General features: G+C 39.4%; 1 protein-coding gene across 1 annotated transcript in view; it reads right to left on the minus strand.

Moving 5' to 3' along the window:
* Positions 1-1,691: 1,691 nt before the first annotated feature.
* Positions 1,692-18,664, minus strand: part of SLC22A3 (solute carrier family 22 member 3) — a 411,481-nt gene continuing 394,508 nt past the window's right edge. Inside the window, exon 11 of the mRNA XM_053710942.1 lies at positions 1,692-2,322. Coding sequence (XP_053566917.1) covers positions 2,274-2,322 — 49 coding nt within the window. The 3' untranslated portion in view covers positions 1,692-2,273. The remainder of the gene's footprint in view (positions 2,323-18,664) is intronic.

An 18,664-nucleotide genomic window follows, 5' to 3' on the forward strand; every position in this document is an offset into this window, starting at 1 on the left:
CCTTTAAGCACTAACACATTGTTTTGTTTTTTGTAGGTTGTAAGATGAGCCGAAGATAGGAGTACAGATACTTCTTGCTCTGTTACAGGAGGAAAGTAGCAGAGAGTTTTGTTAATAGAAGAGGTGGGTAGGAGGGTTGGGTTTGAGGGGTGTGAGGTGTAGATGTCTTTTCTAATGGTGTCAATTTTATTTTTGAAGTGATCAGCAATAATAAATAAAGTGGGCAAAGGTGCAGGCGGACGTAGGGAGTTAAATGTTAAGAACAGCTTTCTGGGGTTGGATGCGTGAGATGACATAAGGGAGGAGAAATAGACTTTTTTTGGCCAGGATTAGGGTAGAGTTGTATGACTTAAGGATACATTTATAATGCAGGAAATCAGCATGGGTGTGTGATTTCCTCCACTTCCCTTCAGCAGCCCTTGAACATCGCTGAATATATCTGGTATGTTTGGTGTGCCATGGTTTTCATCAAGTGATTGATGTACGCAGAACAGTGGAGGGTGCAGCTTTGTCAAGTGTAGATTTTAGTGCCGAAATTATACTGTAAGGCCACAAGGTTTGGGAAAGAAAGAGATGAAATGTTGGAGAGCAGAGGATTCAGTTGAGTAGAAAAGTCTGTGAGATCCAAGTCATTTAAATTGCTGTTAGGCAGCAGTTTTTTGGGGGCTTGCAAAGATGCAGCAGGTAGATTAAGAGAAAAAGTTAGTAGATGGTGGTCAGAGAGAGGAAAAGGGAAGTTAAAGAAGATGGAAACTGCACAGAGATTAGTGAAGACCAGGTCTATGGAGTTGCCTTCACAGTTGGTTGGAGATGTTGTCCATTGGGACAGGCCAAAAGAGGTGGTAAGGGATAGATGTTTAGAGGCAGCAGGCATGTTAGGATTATCAAGGGGTATGTTGAAGTCCCCTAAGATGAGAGAAGGGACATTAGAAGAGAGAAAATGTGGAAGCCAGGCTTCAAAATGGTCCAGAAATTGTGATGCTCGGCCAGGGGACCGATAGATAAGCACAACACGAAGAGCTATAGGGGAGAAGAGGCGGATAGCGTGAACTTCAAAAGATGAGAAAGAAAGAGAGGGTGGAGAAGGAATGCAGTGGAAGGTACTGTGTGGAGACAGGAGAATTCCTACTCCTCCTCCTTGTTTGTCTCCTGGTCTGGGAGTGTGACTGAAGTGCAGGTTTAAACATGTATATGTATGTATATCTATGTTAAAGCCCTTTGCCTGCCTTTTTTTCTAACACCTAAGACCTCATATCTTTGTGCCCTTATAACTTTTTTTGTGCAATAATCTTTATTAGATAGTGTTATTATGAGTATAACTGCACTTTTAAATGTATTTTTGATGTGTTTTTTGTTTCACGAAACAGTTAACTACAGCTTTGAGGTTGCGCTATCCCAACCCACGTTAACTTCAATTGCACACAAGCAATCGTGTTTACTTTCAACTTATGAGTGATTCATCCAACGCACGCTAACAGTTGTTATAAATCCAAAATCGCTCACACGTAACTGATAGCACGCCACTTGTAACCTGGCCCTTAATGTGATGTTGCCTTAGTGAGTAATTGCAATGAGTTATGCTAAATTACACCTTCTGCATGCACTAAATGTCATGAACCTAGACTTAGCCATCAAGCTCACAGTAACCTCATGGTAATTATTTAAAAGGATATACAATTTGAAATGTACACTTGTGTTTTACCAACTTACTGGTTTGTTGCCTTTATTTTGGTCTCAAAAACATAACATAAAGCAAAATAACTTGGGAATAAAATACTCAGTGGAAAGAAAACATTATTTTAGGAATTGTTGCTAGTTCAACATATCTAGATGCACACTGTGAGCTCATTTAGGTATTGCTTTAATAACTGCTAATACTTTGCATTGTGATTTTTTTTACTTAGTGAGTGCCATTTTTCTTAATCAAACTTTAATAAGCTTAGTGAGAACCAAGTGATCACACTGTAAATGCCTTACAGCTATCAACAATTTAATTTCAGGGATACTGTAAGACATTACTCTGCTCCAAGTAAATGAATGAAGAAACTTGAGCTACACCCCCCCCCACCTCCAAACTTAAGAGTCATTTGTCCTTTAAGAAATTGTATAAAAGTTGAGAAAAATGAGCATTGCCACTGTCCTCCTAACTGATGAAAATGATATCACAGTTCTGAAGAAGCCTACATTAGACAATGGAGATATCTGAAGGCAAAGGAAGGTAGATGACATGTTCTAAGTATCGTGAGGTCTCTTTTCATATGTTTGTCATGTTGTCATATAAAGTTAGGAGTATCCTTCTTTTTCTTGGTACTTCTTTGTTTCCTAAAAATAATACAATGAAAAAAATATTAACCATCATTATATTCAAAGTAGATTTATATTAATGCCAGAATAAAAACAAAAATACTGTTCAATGTGTTGCTTCAATTTCATATAAAAGAAGAATAAAAAAAACTATTTTTTGCAGTGTAAAGTCTTGAAAAAATATGGACTATATGTAATAATTCAGTAATTAATCCTTTGCAGTGCTCTATTACCAAAGAGAAGATGAAAACGAGGGCTCTAGAAGCATCTAGAAGCATCTAGAGTCAACCCAGCTTGAACTTCAGTAGGTTGCAAAATAAGGAAACAACTGAAAGGAGGAGCGAGAATGCAAAAGGAGAGAAAAGAAGGAAGAAAAGAATGAATGTTCTGCATTAGTTTGTTTGATAACCACTCAATAAGCCATTTATCTTTACAAATGCATTTAAAGAACATAAACTCTCCCTGTTTCTTGCATGAAGACAATTTGACTCCAGTATTTGCAATCTCAGATTGTATTAAAAACATTTTTTTATTAATCACAGCTTCTATCAGGAGCTATTATAGATCTTTCATTTTGGGGGTTAGGAGGCTGGGGGATAAGTTAGAGGGGCTTATGATTGCAGTCCTTGATATACTATTGGTGACGTCAGGGTGGATGGAGACGGTGCTGCAGTTTTTCTATGGGAAAAGCTAGATGCAAGATAGACAGGATAGATCAGTCTGGGGTAATAGGTAGGTGGTTCATGGGTGGGTCTGTGGTTCATGGGTGGGTCTATGGGCATGGTTAAGCAAGAAGGGACAGTAGTGGAAAGGGGTAATTGTCACTCTCCCTCTCAGCCCAAGCATAATGAAGGCACAGCCAAAAAGACTTCTGCCACTGACTTATAGATGCTGTCATGCTGTCAAGGTTAGATCTCACTAAAATGTCTAAAACTGCAGAATTCTAACACTCTCTGTAAAGGCTGCTACTAAGACCCTTTCATACAACCAAATAATTCAGGCACAACTGACATTAAACATAAAAATAAATAAATAAAATGCTCACAGACAAGCTCACTAACATTAACACTAGTGCTCTGTTTTTTGATTACTTGTCCTGCTCCCATAAATAAGTAATAGTTATTGTTGGCTGGTATTTAATGCTCAGATTTCCCAAAGGCATCCTCTAAAGTTATGGCCCACTGCACAGCTTCTGGCATCCATTTTCTCTTTCTTAAACTATTTCATGCAATGACAACCATGCTGGCATTAAAATAGGTTACCTGATGAACAACGCTTACCCTTGCGTCATGTATTTATGTGGGACCACGGAGCACTGCATATGAGGGCACAGAGTGAGTTTTCTGTTCCATTACACTTCATTCCGGGAGCCATGTATGTGTTATTGGTTTAACAAGCTTCATTTTTTATCTAAGAAACGGTTTCTAATTTCACACGGCAGACATGGAACTCATTAGAAGTCATCTATCAATGCCCAATTCTCCTTACTCTGGGCCTCCCAACATTATTATGAAATCCACAGACATAAATCTAATGATGCATGATAATACTTTGTACATAATTTAACTCTGTATTTGCCTTAGAGGGCTGCAATGCAGCTAAACTAAAGGGACATTAAACTTGTAAGTGTTCTAACATGTGTATGAAAGAGCAGCAATTAAAATATGTTACTAAAACTGCATGTTTGTACACAACCAATCCTCAAAGATTAAGGGGTCGATTTATCATGCTGTGGCAGACAGGGGCGCACATACGCGCCCCTGTCCGCCGCAGCTCGCCTCTGGTGGGCTGAATTCCAGTGCTGGGATTCAGCATTGCACACAAGCGTTATTTTGCACTTGTTTGCAATTCCGTCCCTGCCCGCGCACAGCCAATCCCGCGCGGGCAGGAGCTGTCAATCTCCCTGGTCGGACGAGACCGGGGAGATTGAAATTCGCCACATAAGAGAGTGAAGCATTTGATAAATCGACCCCTAATTACTTACTTGGCAAAAAAAAACATTGCCTTAGGCTCGACAGTTTCTAATCATAAAAACTCCAAGCTTTTCTTTTAAGCACAGTATCATACATTTTTCAAAAATGTTTTTTTACATTTTCTAAATACCATGTTTTATATACAACAATAATCTCTTGCATGCATGTTCCGCATTACATAGAGTGGCCAAAAATCTAATTCTGTAACCAAGGTATCCTCCAAAAAGCTGCCTAAACCAGCTTTATGTTATACAGTGATTGTTTAGAACTCTTATACAACTTGCCTTAAATTAACACAATCAAGGGAGATAACATAAACATACCCAGGTTTTATAGTAGTTTTGCACATTATTAATAGAATCCATTTAGATTATTTATTTTGTATGTGTTTGTCTGTGTGCAATGCAGAACTTATTGTTGCTATACAGTAAATTATACATGTATAAAAAAATATTTAAAGCCCTTTTTATAAATTTCTATATGTTCTTCTGTGACATGGTTTTCCAAATAGTTGAAAAATACTAAGAGCCCTATCTATCAAAGTGTCAACCACAAATACACCGGAATTCCGCATCGTAATTGTTGTGAGATTGATCCGACCTAGTTATCAAAGCCTCAAGACCGGAAAATGCTGATATTTGTGACGTAACATATGATCCGTTGGTCTCAATCCGACGCAGATCGATGCTTGCCTCATTACAGATGTTCTGAATACACCTTTGGCTCTATTTGACACTTTTTCCCATTCAGCAGACTTTTAACAGGTACGCTCGCGGCTATCCGGACGCATCGTACCTGGTTTTCAATCTGCCACCCTTGAGGCCGCGGATGCCATAGAAATCAATGGGAGAATGAAAGCACTGAAAGCTTATGTTCGATTCTGCAAGAAAATGAAGCATACCTCATTGATTTCTATGGTAGAAAAAAAGTTATGTTTACACCTAACACCCTAACATATCCCCCGAGTCTAAACACCCCTAATCTGCCGCCCCGACATCGCTGCCACCTACATAATGTTATTAACCCCTATTCCGCTGCTCCCCGACCCCGCCGCAACATAAATAAAGTTATTAACCCCTATCCCACCGCTCTCCGACCCCGCTGAACCTAAATAAACTTATTAACCCCTAAACCTCTGGCCTCCCACATCACCACCATTAACTAAATTAAGCTATTAACCCCTAAACCATCCAACCCATTAACTTTAAATTAAAATGAAAACATCCCTATCTTAATATAAATTAAAACTTACCTGCAGAATTAAAAGAAACTATTTTTTAACCTACCCTAACTATTATACTAAAATTACATTAAACTACCAATTAAATAAAATAAATTACATTAAAAACACCTAACCCTACTAAAATTATTTAAATCTACAATTAAACATTATTACAAAGTCCTAAAGTACAAAAAAAACAAACACTAGGGCCTAGATTTAGAGTTTGGCGGTAGCCGTGAAAACCAGCGTTAGAGGCTCCTAACGCTGGTTTTAGGCTACCGCCGGTATTTGGAGTCAGTCAGGAAAGGGTCTAACGCTCACTTTTCAGCCGCGACTTTTCCATACCGCAGATCCCCTTACGTCAATTGCGTATCCTATCTTTTCAATGGGATCTTTCTAACTCCGGTATTTAGAGTCGTGTCTGAAGTGAGCGTTAGAATTCTAACGACAAAACTCCAGCCGCAGAAAAAAGTCAGTAGTTAAGAGCTTTCTCGGCTAACGCCGGTTTATAAAGCTCTTAACTACTGTGCTCTAAAGTACACTAACACCCATAAACTACCTATGTACCCCTAAACCGAGGTCCCCCCACATCGCCGACACTCGATTCAATTTTTTTAACCCCTAATCTGCCGACCGCCACCTACGTTATACTTATGTACCCCTAATCTGCTGCCCCTAACACCGCCGACTCCTATATTATATTTATTAACCCCTAACCTGCCCCCACAACGTCGCCGCCACCTACCTACAATAATTAACCACTAATCTGCCGACCGCAAAGAGCCGCCACCTACATTATACCTATGTACCCCTAATCTGCTGCCCCTAACACCGCCGACCCCTATATTATATTTATTAACCCCTAATCTGCCCCCCTCAACGTCGCCTCCACCTGCCTACACTTATTAACCCCTAATCTGCCGAGCGGATCTCACCGCTACTATAATAAAGTTATTAACCCCTAATCCGCCTCACTCCCGCCTCAATAACCCTATAATAAATAGTATTAACCCCTAATCTGCCCTCCCTAACATTGCCGACACCTAACTTCAATTATTAACCCCTAATCTGCTGACCGAATCTCGCCGCTATTCTAATAAATGTATTAACCCCTAACGTTAAGTCTAACCCTAACACCCCCCTAAGTTAAATATAATTTAAATCTAACGAAATAAATTAACTCTTATTAAAGAAATTATTCCTATTTAAAACTAAATACTTACCTGTAAAATAAACCCTAATATAGCTACAATATAAATTATAATTATATTATAGCTATTTTAGGATTTATATTTATTTTACAGGTAACTTTGTATTTATTTTAACCAGGTACAATAGCTATTAAATAGTTAAGAACTATTTAATAGCTACCTAGTTAAAATAATTACAAAATTACCTGTAAAATAAATCCTAACCTAAGTTACAATTAAACCTAACACTACACTATCAATAAATTAATTAAATAAAATACCTACAATTACCTACAATTAAACCTAACACTACACTATCAATAAATTAATTAAATACAATATCTACAAATAAATACAATGAAATAAACTAACTAAGTTACAAAAAATAAAAAAATATTTACAAACATAAGAAAAATATTACAACAATTTTAAACTAATTACACCTACTCTAAGCCCCCTAATAAAATAACAAAGCCCCCCAAAATAAAAAATGCCCTACCCTATTCTAAATTACAAAAGTTCAAAGCTCTTTTACCTTACCAGCCCTGAACAGGGCCCTTTGCGGGGCATGCCCTAAGAAATTCAGCTCTTTTTCCTGTAAAAAAACACATACAATACCCCCCCCCCCAACATTACAACCCACCACCCACATACCCCTAATCTAACCCAAACCCCCCTTAAATAAACCTAACACTAAGCCCCTGAAGATCTTCCTACCTTGTCTTCACCTCACCGGGTATCACACCGATCCGTCCTGGCTCCGATATCTTCATCTAAGCCCAAGCGGGGGCTAGACATCCATCATCCGACGGCTGAAGAAGTCCAGAAGAGGCTCCAAAGTCTTCATCCTATCCGGGAAGAAGAGTAGATCCGGACCGGCAACCATCTTCTTCCAAGCAGCATCTTCTATCTTCATCCGATGAGGACCGGCTCCATCTTGAAGACCTCCACCCCGGACCCATCTTCTTCCGACGACGACTTCCTGACGAATGACGGTTCCTTTATGGGACGTCATCACGGATTGAACTTGATTCTGATTGGCTGATTCCATCAGCCAATCAGAATTTTCCTACCTTAATTCCGATTGGCTGATAGAATCCTATCAGCCAATCGAAATTCGAGGGACGCCATCTTGGATGACGTCCCTTAAAGGAACCGTCATTCGTCGGGAAGTCGTCGTCGGAAGAAGTTGGGTCCGCGGTGGAGGTCTTCAAGATGGAGCCGGTCCTCATCGGATGAAGATAGAAGATGCCGCTTGGAAGAAGATGGTTGCCGGTCCGGATCTACTCTTCTTCCCGGATAGGATGAAGACTTTGGAGCCTCTTCTGGACTTCTTCAGCCGTCGGATGATGGATGTCTAGCCCCCGCTTGGGCTTAGATGAAGATATCGGAGCCAGGACGGATCGGTGTGATACCCAGTGAGGTGAAGACAAGGTAGGAAGATCTTCAGGGGCTTAGTGTTAGATTTATTTAAGGGGGGTTTGGGTTAGATTAGGGGTATGTGGGTGGTGGGTTGTAATGTTGGGGGGGTATTGTATGTGTTTTTTTACAGGAAAAAGAGCTGAATTTCTTGGGGCATGCCCCGCAAAGGGCCCTGTTCAGGGCTGGTAAGGTAAAAGAGCTTTGAATTTTGTAATTTAGAATAGGGTAGGGCATTTTTTCTTTTGGGGGGCTTTGTTATTTTATTAGGGGGCTTAGAGTAGGTGTAATTAGTTTAAAATTGTTGTAATATTTTTCTTATGTTTGTAAATATTTTTTTATTTTTTGTAACTTAGTTATTTTTTATTTTTTGTACTTTAGTTAGTTTATTTCATTGTAGTTATTTGTAGGTATTGTATTTAATTTATTTATTGATAGTGTAGTGTTAGGTTTAATTGTAGGTAATTGTAGGTATTTTATTTAATTTATTTATTGATAGTGTAGTGTTAGGTTTAATTGTAACTTAGGTTAGGATTTATTTTACAGGTAATTTTGTAATTATTTTAACTATTTTAGCTATTAAATAGTTCTTAACTATTTAATAGCTATTGTACCTGGTTAAAATAAATACAAAGTTACCTGTAAAATAAATATTAATCCTAAAATAGCTATAATATAATTATAATTTATATTGTAGCTATATTAGGATTTATTTTACAGGTAAGTATTTAGCTTTAAATAGGAATAATTTATTTAATAAGAGTTAATTAATTTCGTTAGATTTAAATTATATTTAAGTTAGGGGGTGTTAGTGTTAGGGTTAGACTTAGCTTTAGGGGTAAATAAATTTATTAGAATAGCGGTGAGCTCCATTCGGCAGATTAGGGGTTAATGTTTGAAGTTAGGTGTCGGCGATGTTAGGGAGGGAAGATTAGGGGTTAATACTATTTATTATAGGGTTATTGAGGCGGATTAGGGGATAATAACTTTATTATAATAGCGGTGCGGTCCGCTCGGCAGATTAGGGGTTAATAAGTGTAGGCAGGTGGAGGCGACGTTGTGGGGGGCAGATTAGGGGTTAATAAATATAATATAGGGGTCGGCGGTGTTAGGGGCAGCAGATTAGGGGTACATAGGGATAATGTAAGTAGCGGCGGTTTACGGAGCGGCAGATTAGGGGTTAAAAAAATATGCAGGGGTCAGCGATAGCGGGGGGCGGCAGAATAGGGGTTAATAAGTGTAAGGTTAGGGGTGTTTAGACTCGGGGTACATGTTAGGGTGTTAGGTGCAGACATAGGAAGTGTTTCCCCATAGACAACAATGGGGCTGCGTTAGGAGCTGAACGCGGCTTTTTTGCAGGTGTTAGGTTTTTTTTCAGCTCAAACAGCCCCATTGTTTCCTATGGGGGAATCGTGCACGAGCACGTTTTTGAAGCTGGCCGCTTCCGTAAGCAACTCTGGTATCGAGAGTTGAAGTTGCGTTAAATATGCTCTACGCTCCTTTTTTGGAGCCTATTGCAGCCATTCTGTGGACTCTCAATACCAGAGTTATTTAAAAGGTGCGGCCAGAAAAAAGCCAGCGTTAGCTACGCGGGTCGTTACCGACAAAACTCTAAATCTAGCCGTAAGTTACCAAAACCCCCCCCCACTAAATTATGAAAAATAACAAACCAAATAATTAAAAATAATTTTTTTTTACACCTAATCTAATAGCCCTATCAAAATAAAAAAAGCCCCCCAAGAATAAAAAAACCCTAGCCTACTCGTGGGATACTCCTCTATCAGACCAAACTCGGCCAGTAGTCTTGTTTTCCTGGCGTCGAGCCGGAATGATAGGGAATATCCCAGAGCAGAGAGAGTTAGCGAGATAAGGAAGGCGGCACTCACCACAGGCAGGACAGTCCCCAGCGGCAACAGCAGAGCAGTCGAAGGATGAACCACTAGAATGGTCAGGCAGGCAGGGTTTGGCAACAGCAAAGCAGTCCAAGGATAAACCACTAGAATGGTCAGGCAGGCAGGGTTTGGCAACAGCAAAGCAGTCCAAGGATAAACCACTAGAATGGTCAGGCAGGCAGAGTTTGGCAACAGCAAAGCAGTCCAGCAGATTAAGGGTTAAGGCAGGTAGAGTAGTCATACAGGCACTTTCAGCAACAGTAATCAATCAAGCAGTTTAAGGGTTAAGGCAGGTAAAGTAGTCATACAGGAATATTTAGCAACAGTAATCAATCCAGCAGTATAAGAGTCACACCAAGGAGAACACAAAGTAACACCTATACTTGGGCAGTGACAGATTATTTGGGGAAGTTTAAATAGGCGCAGGATTCACGCCACTGAGGTCTGACCGGCATCAGGAGCGTGCGGCGATAACATCAGCGCTGCACGCATCTGAGCCAACACTGCCCCTGGCAAAGAGCAGGGAAGGAGACAGCCCGCCCATAGCAACGGTTAGAGCGTCGCAACGTGACAACAATAAACTACCAATGGCCCTTAAAAGGGCCTTTTGTGGGGCATTGCCCCAAAGATATCAGCTCTTTTACCTGTAAAAAAAATTACAAACAACCCCCAACACTAAAACCCACCACCCACCCAACCAACCAACCCCCCAAATAAAATAACTATCTAAAATAACCTAAGCTACCCATTGCCCTGAAAAGGGCATTTTTATGGGCATTGCCCTTAAAAGGGCATTTAGCTCTTTTGCTGCCCAGACCCTAATCTAAAAATAAAACCCACCCAAAAAACCCTTAAAAAACCTAACACTAACCCCAGACGATCCACCTACAGTTATTGAAGTCTTGCTTGAAGGATCCATCCAGCCGGCGAAGTCCTCATCCAGGCGGCAAGAAGTCTTTATCCAGCCGGCGAAGTCTTTATCCATGCGGCAAGAAGTCTTCATCCATGTGGCAAGAAGTCTTCATCCAGACGGCATCTTCTATCTTCATCCATCCAGCGTGGAGCGGGTCCATCCTGAAGACATCCGGCACGGAGCATCCTCTTCATACGGTGGCCGCCGTACACTGGAACTTCAATGCAAGTGACGCCATCAAAGATGGCGTCCCTTGCATTCCTATTGGCTGAAAGATTTCAATCAGCCAATAGGAATTAGAGTTGCTAAAATTCTATTGGCTGCAAATTAGCCAATATGATTTGAGCAGCTCTCATTGTATTGGCTGCTCCAATCAGTCAATATGATTTGAGCTCTCATTCTATTGGCTGTTCCAATTAGCTAATAGAATGAGAGCTGCTCAAATCCTATTGGCTGGTTGGAACAGCCAATAGAATGAGAGCTGCTCAAAACTTATTGGCTGATTTGAACAGCCAATAGGATTTAAGCAGCTCTAATTCCTATTGGCTGATTGAAAATCTTTCAGCCAATAGGAATGCAAGGGACGGCATCTTTGACCGTATGAAGAGGATGCTCCATGCCGGATGTCTTCAGTATGGACCCTCTCCGCGCCGGATGGATGAAAATAGAAGATGTCGTCTGGATGAAGACTTCTTGCCGCATGGATGAAGACTTCTTGCCGCCTGGATGAGGACTTTGCCAACTGGATGGATCCTTCAAGCAGGACTTCAATAACTGTAAGTGGATTAGTGGGGGTTAGTGTTAGGTTTTTTTTAAGGGTTTTTGGGTGGGTTTTATTTTTGGATTAGGGACTGGGCAGTAAAAGAGCTAAATGCCCTTTTAAGGGTAATGCTCATACAAATGCCCTTTTCAGGGCAATAGGTAGCTTAGGTTATTTTAGATAGTTATTTTATTTGGGGGGGGTTGCTTGGGTGGGTAGTGGGTTTTACTGTTGGCGGTTGTTAGTATTTTTTTTTTACAAATAAAAGTGTTGATATCTTTGGTGCAAAGCTCCACAAAAGGCCCTTTTAAGGGCCATTGTTACTTTATTGTAGGCTAGGGTTTTTTTTATTTTGGGGGGGCTTTTTTATTTTGATAGGGCTATTAGATTAGGGGTAAAAAAATATATTTTTAATAATTTGGTTTGTTATTTTTCGTAATTTAGTGGGTTTTTTTTGTACTTTAGGACTTTGTCATAATGTTTAATTGTAGACTTAAATAATTTTAGTAGGGTTAGGTTTTTTTAATATGTAATTTATTTAATTTAATTGGTAATTTAATATAATTGTAGTATAATAGTTAGGGTAGGTTAATTAATAGTTTAAACGTAGTTTATTTTAATTCTACATGTATGTTTAAATTTATATTAAGATAGGGATGTTGTAATTTTAATTTAAAGTTAAGGGTTTAGGGGTTAATAGGTTTAGTTAGTGGTGGTAATGTGGGAGGCCAGAGGTTTAGGGGTTAATAAGTTTATTTAGGTTGCGGTGGGGTCGGGGAGCGGCGGGATAGGGGTTAATAACTTTATTTAGGTTGTGGCGGTAACAGGGAGCGGTGGGATAGGGGTTAATAACTTTATTTAGGTTGTGGCGATGTCGGGGAGCGGCAGGATAGGGGTTAAATATATTAGTATAGTGGCAACGTTTAGTGACATGTTATAAATAAAGTTGGGAAAAAAACGAATAGCAGCATCATTGATGACTGTTATTTAACAACAGTCCGATGCTCATCGCCCCGTACTTGGTGTGCGTGTTTTTGACGGCTTTTTTTATAAATATGGAGATCGTATTGAGATCCGTGGCCACGATGATTGGTGATGTTAGGCGAGCGTATTGATGCTGGCGAATGCAACATAGTTGACAGCTTGATACATATTCCCCTAAGCCTGAGTTTATTCACAAATTATTAAATAAAATGTGCTATATCGGGGGGCGGAGTCTGGCCACGCTGGGACATGGCCGCTCAGTGAGGTTGCTCTGTGGGACCGGAGTTTATCTTGCACACTTGTAATTAGCCGTGGACAAAATACAGACACTCAGTGGTGTCGGAACACATGAGGAGCAGAACCGCCGCACTAGGGATAACAAACATGCCCTGATCAGTCCGTAAACACCCGAAGTGACTCACAGTGCTCAGGAGATAGCGGTCGCCATCTTGGATTTTTCCCCACGAGGCTCAGGCAGTATACGACTGCAACAGGACCAGGTACAATTAAAGTGGGTACTCAAAATGTTACAACTCTTCAGGCACAAGGGCTAACACACATGTAAGAGACTTTACCCATATTGTACGTTAGCACAAATAATAATTTAATCGGCATATACCTGCTCATTAGTACAGGTTAACAGAGCTTTTATATTTTTCCCATTGGTGGACATAATTTATTTGTCAAACATACTACAAAACATATGGGACATGTCGCTAACCAGTGGATCTGATGTTACAAATATAAGGAAAACCTGGATATAGCTCTTTTTCTTTTTTCTTCCTTTTTTTTTAAAAGAAAACAAAAAACAAAAATGAAGCTGCTCTTTTCTGAGGGGGGAAGACAGATACGGAAGTGAAGATACACATTAAATAGCATGACAAGTACATATGCTTATATCTCACATATACTGAATGCTTGTCAAGAAGAAACAACTGGGATGGCTTGTTGTGTTTTATAACTTGGCTTATAACTTTAGGGAGCAATGTGCCATTTCCTACTAGCAAGTCAATAATTGAATAGTCGGTGCTGCTTTAACCTCTATGTAGTATAAATATATCTGGAACTATTTTTTTTTTTTTTTGCAATCTCACTGCGGGGGCTGCATCTGGTGTCTCTAAACAGTTATTTCAGTGAAGATATATACCTTATATTTGAAATCTCAATAATGTCCTCCAGACGGCAAACAAAGCCAGATAAACCTGCAAAATCACAGCATACCACACCCAAATCAGTCTCAGACTTTTTCCAGTCTCAAGATAGAGAAAGCACAAACCAAGAACCAGCAAGCTCGAATCATACTGACAAAGCGCCAATGTCAGGAGACACCATGGCGGATCAACAGCAAGATCAATTATCACAAATTCTAACCAGGTTGAATGATCTACCATCTAAAAATGATATAGACTCTCTAAAGGATCTGATTAAGACAGAGATTTCCGATCTGAAGAAAGACATCACTGATATCGGCAATAGAGTGGATAATTTGGAGACATCATTGGACATGACGGCACAAGAGATGAAAGACATTACAGAATCTCAAGAGCAGCAATCTCTTTTAATTCAAGATTTGAATGTTAAACTCGAAGATCTGGATAACAGAGGGCGAAGAAATAATTTGAGAATTAGAGGGATACCTGAGTCTATTGAGCCCTCCGACCTGGAAGACTATCTACAATCACTCTTTCACCATCTCACGGACTCCTCGGATACCACATCCTCTATACCTTTAGAGAGAGCTCATAGAGCTCTGAGAGCAAAACCTTCAAATCAAGCTCCACCACGAGACGTTATTATTAAATTCCTTAGCTTTAAGGATAAGGACATTATTTGGCAACACTTTAGAGATAACCCTAATCTTAAATATCAAGATCATGAGATTCAGGCATACCTGGACCTAAGTCCTATCACTCTCCAAAAAAGAAAAGACGCTAAATTTATTACATCTACTTTACAAAAACACAACATAAGATACCGTTGGGGATATCCTTTTGCTCTCATCGTATCACTTGAGGGTAAAACCTGGATCTACAGAACTTTGAATGACCTGGACTCTTTTTCCAAAGGCATTAACCTTGAAATTCCTACCCCTTCAATTCAGGATAACACACCTGCTACAAGCGGGATGACATCTCGTCCGAAAGAAAGGAGACCTGAATGGAACATTGTTCAGTACAGGAAAAGGCCTCCCAGACAAACGAACTCTGACTCAGTTGCTAAATCTAATCTCACCACATGATTTCTTGGAGGTCTTAAAGTTGAATCTCACAAAGACTAACTGCTCATAACTGGGCAGTCTATATCCTTTTCATAATTCTCTGACGAGAAAAAAGAAAGAAAATGTTTTGCTTACTGTTACTGTTTTTTGTGTTTATTGTGTTATTTGATTGTTCTTCCGTTGCTATATATTATGTTCTTCTTCCTCTAGATACATGTTGCATATTCTATGAACAAAAGTTAGCAGAAATGTCTTCAGGTTTTGATACTTTATCTAGCACCTATTAATCAAGACAAAATAGTAGTGTCATTAAGGTAGAATATAATTTTGCCCTGAATATTTGAGAGTTGTGATAGAGTATTTTATGCGTGAATTAGCCATGTATTTACGGATAGAAATTTAAATTTTAAAGTTTAGTTAATATTGTGCAATTTGCTGGTTGATGTATTTGTCTCATATAAATGGGACTGACTTAGTACTAACCTATGTTTAATGAAGACTTTTTTAGAACATCTTCTCTTAACTCCCCTTATTAATAGTAGAATCTCTGGTACCCAACCCCTGTTTCTACAAACTGTATATGTATCCTTTTTTTCACTTTGTCGAATTCTTTTTATCTTTTACTCTTTTTTCTCTCACTCTTTTTTCACCCTTTGATTGTCATTACTTGATAACTTATAGCAATCAGAACAATACTTCAAACAAGAGTACTACACTTTGTAAAATAAGAACCTTATACCCAACCAACTTTTTCTATGACAGATAAACAAATTAATCAACTCCGGATAATATCCATTAATACCAAAGGTCTAAATTCTCCCTTCAAAAGAAATTCAACTCTCTCTGACTTTAAACAACATAGGAGTGACATAGTCATGCTTCAAGAGACGCATTTCAAAAGAGGTAGGGAACCACAAACTTATAAATTTAAATTTGGCCAATGCTTTTATTCTTCCAATGCAACAAAGACAAATGGGGTTGGGATTCTGATTAAAAGCAATATTCCTTTTCAGGAGATTTTTACCCACAAAGATAAGGAGGGAAGATTTATAGCAGTTACGGGTAAACTGTATGGTAAGCTTGTAACCTTAGTTTGTGTATATGCCCCAAACACACAACAACACCTCTTCTTTAAGACGATAACAAACAGATTACTTGACAATGCAAAGGGAGCTTTGATTATTGGAGGTGACTTCAATACACCACTCAATCCACATATTGATTGCTCTACACACTCTTCGTCTATCCCATCCAAACGAATCGCAGCAATAAAACAGAACATGAGGGACTTAGCAGTACACGACGTGTGGAGATCTCTCAATCCACATACAAGAGACTATACATTCTATTCTGCCCCGCACAAGTTATACTCTAGGATAGACTATCTGTTCATGGATGTTTCTAGTTTCTCCTATATAGTACAAAGCAAGATCCTAACATGCACATGGTCAGATCATTCCTTTATGAGCTGTAGTCTACATTGGCCCAACATCTCCCAAAAAACATTTAATTGGAAATTTGAATCCTCCCTATTAGAAGACACACTAATAAATGAAAAATTGGGGAAATCTTTAGCTGAATATTTTGAACTAAACTCATCTCCACAAATGGACAAAAGAGTTGTGTGGGAGGCACATTAAAGTGTCATTAGGGGTGAATGTATTAGCCATAAAAGCTTTCAAGTCAAGCAACAAAGAGCTAGATTAGAAACAACATTACAACAAATTACTGCTTTGGAGTCCCAACACAGACAGAACCCGGGAGATGAACCTGTGTATACCGAACTCTGTAATAAAAGACAAGAAATGAACTCTCAACTCCTACATAGATACAAGAAAAATGCCCTCCGCCTTAAACAAGTTTATTTTGATAGCGACAATAAGAGTGGGAGATTTTTAGCTAGGAAACTACGTAGACGAACAAATAGATCCTTTATTATGTCAATTAAAAATGCGAAGGGCTCCACATGTTCCAATACCACTTCTATAGCTAACGCATTTCGAAAATACTTCGAAGGTCTGTATAATTTGAAAGACTCTGACCCCATAGCCACTAGACGCGATGACTCCTTTAGCTCCCATATCAAGAGATATTTAGATAACTTACAGATCCCCACCTTATCAAAAGAACAACAAGAACAATTAGATAGACCAATCCAAGTTGAGGAAGTTATTAATGTCATCAAACACTTACCTAATGGTAAAGCGCCAGGGCCGGATGGCTTCACCAATCTGTACTATAAAAGCTTTCAACCCATAATTGCCCCCCAGTTATGTAGAATGTATAACGTTATAAATTATACCACTCCCTTCTTGCAACAATCATTGGAGGCCACAATAGTATTACTGCCCAAACCTGGGAAGCCTACAGATATGGTTACGAATTACCGACCGATCTCTTTGCTAAATAACGATTCAAAGATCTTTGCCAAGATACTTGCAAATAGATTAGGCCCTATCATGCCCTACTTGATACATGGGGACCAAGTTGGTTTTGTTATAAATAGGGAGGCTAAAGATAACACAATTCGTTCCCTTCATTTAATCCAACATGCGCTTTCTTCTGATTCACAAATAGTGATGGTATCCACAGACGCTGAGAAAGCGTTCGATCGGGTAGATTGGACGTTTCTGCACCACATTTTAGAAAGATTCGGATTTGGCAAGGGTATTTTAGGGAAAATCTTTGCATTATATAATGACCCAAGCGCGCGCATTCTGGTAAATGGAGATCTCTCAGCCCCCTTCTATATTAAAAATGGCACCAGACAGGGATGTCCCTTATCCCCCCTACTGTTCGCATGCGCTATAGAAATATTGGCAATAAAAATAAGGGAAAATAAAAATATTTGCGGTCTAACCCTTCAGAACCATACCTATAAACTTTCGCTATTCGCGGATGACATCTTGTTTACATTGTCATCACCTAGCCAGTCAGTCCCTGAACTAATGAAAGAACTTCATGATTTCAGAATTGTATCCAACTTCCTAATTAATCAATCAAAATCCGAAATCATGAACATTAACTTGTCTAAGGAAGAACTTAACCTTACAAAACAAATTTGCCCCTTTCGCTGGCAATCCTCTTCTATTAAATATCTGGGGATTTTCCTGTCACATAATCAGGCTGACTTATTAACTCTTAACTATGGAACTCTTAAAAAGAACATTGTAGCAGACTTAAGCTCTTGGAGATCTAAACGCCTTAGTTGGCTAGGGAGAATGAGCACAATCACTATGAATATACTGCCCAGACTTTTGTACGTTTTCCAGACGGTACCAATCCCCCTCCCTCCATCCTATATCCCCTCACTACAGAGAATAATTAATGACTATATATGGGATAGGAAACACCCCAGAATTAATAGAAAGTTAATGACTCTCCCTAAAGAGTCGGGGGGTCTGGGTGTTCCGGACCTAGAGAAATATAGACAGGCGACCTTCCTACAGCGGGTAGTAGACTGGAACACTAATTACCTTGACAAAATTTGGGTGAGGATTGAACACCAAATGCATCAGTGTTCTCATCTGGGTTCTTTGTGTTGGCTAGATGGCTCTGAAAGCCGTCTGAGAATGGTGGGTAATTTTATTACAGAGGAGACATACAAAATGTGGAATAGGTTATTAGTAAAATACCCCATGCTATCCTCTATACCATCCCCATTGACACCCTTGCTTGGAAATTCAGAATTTCTTCCAGGATTGGGACTTGCTAAATTAGACCCCCTAGACAAACGGAGCAACTTACCGTTCTTTGTATTATCAGAGGGAGGCAAAATGCACACAAGGT

The sequence above is a fragment of the Bombina bombina genome, chromosome 4, assembly GCF_027579735.1.
Source record: "Bombina bombina isolate aBomBom1 chromosome 4, aBomBom1.pri, whole genome shotgun sequence".
Taxonomy (NCBI): Eukaryota; Metazoa; Chordata; class Amphibia; order Anura; family Bombinatoridae; genus Bombina; species Bombina bombina.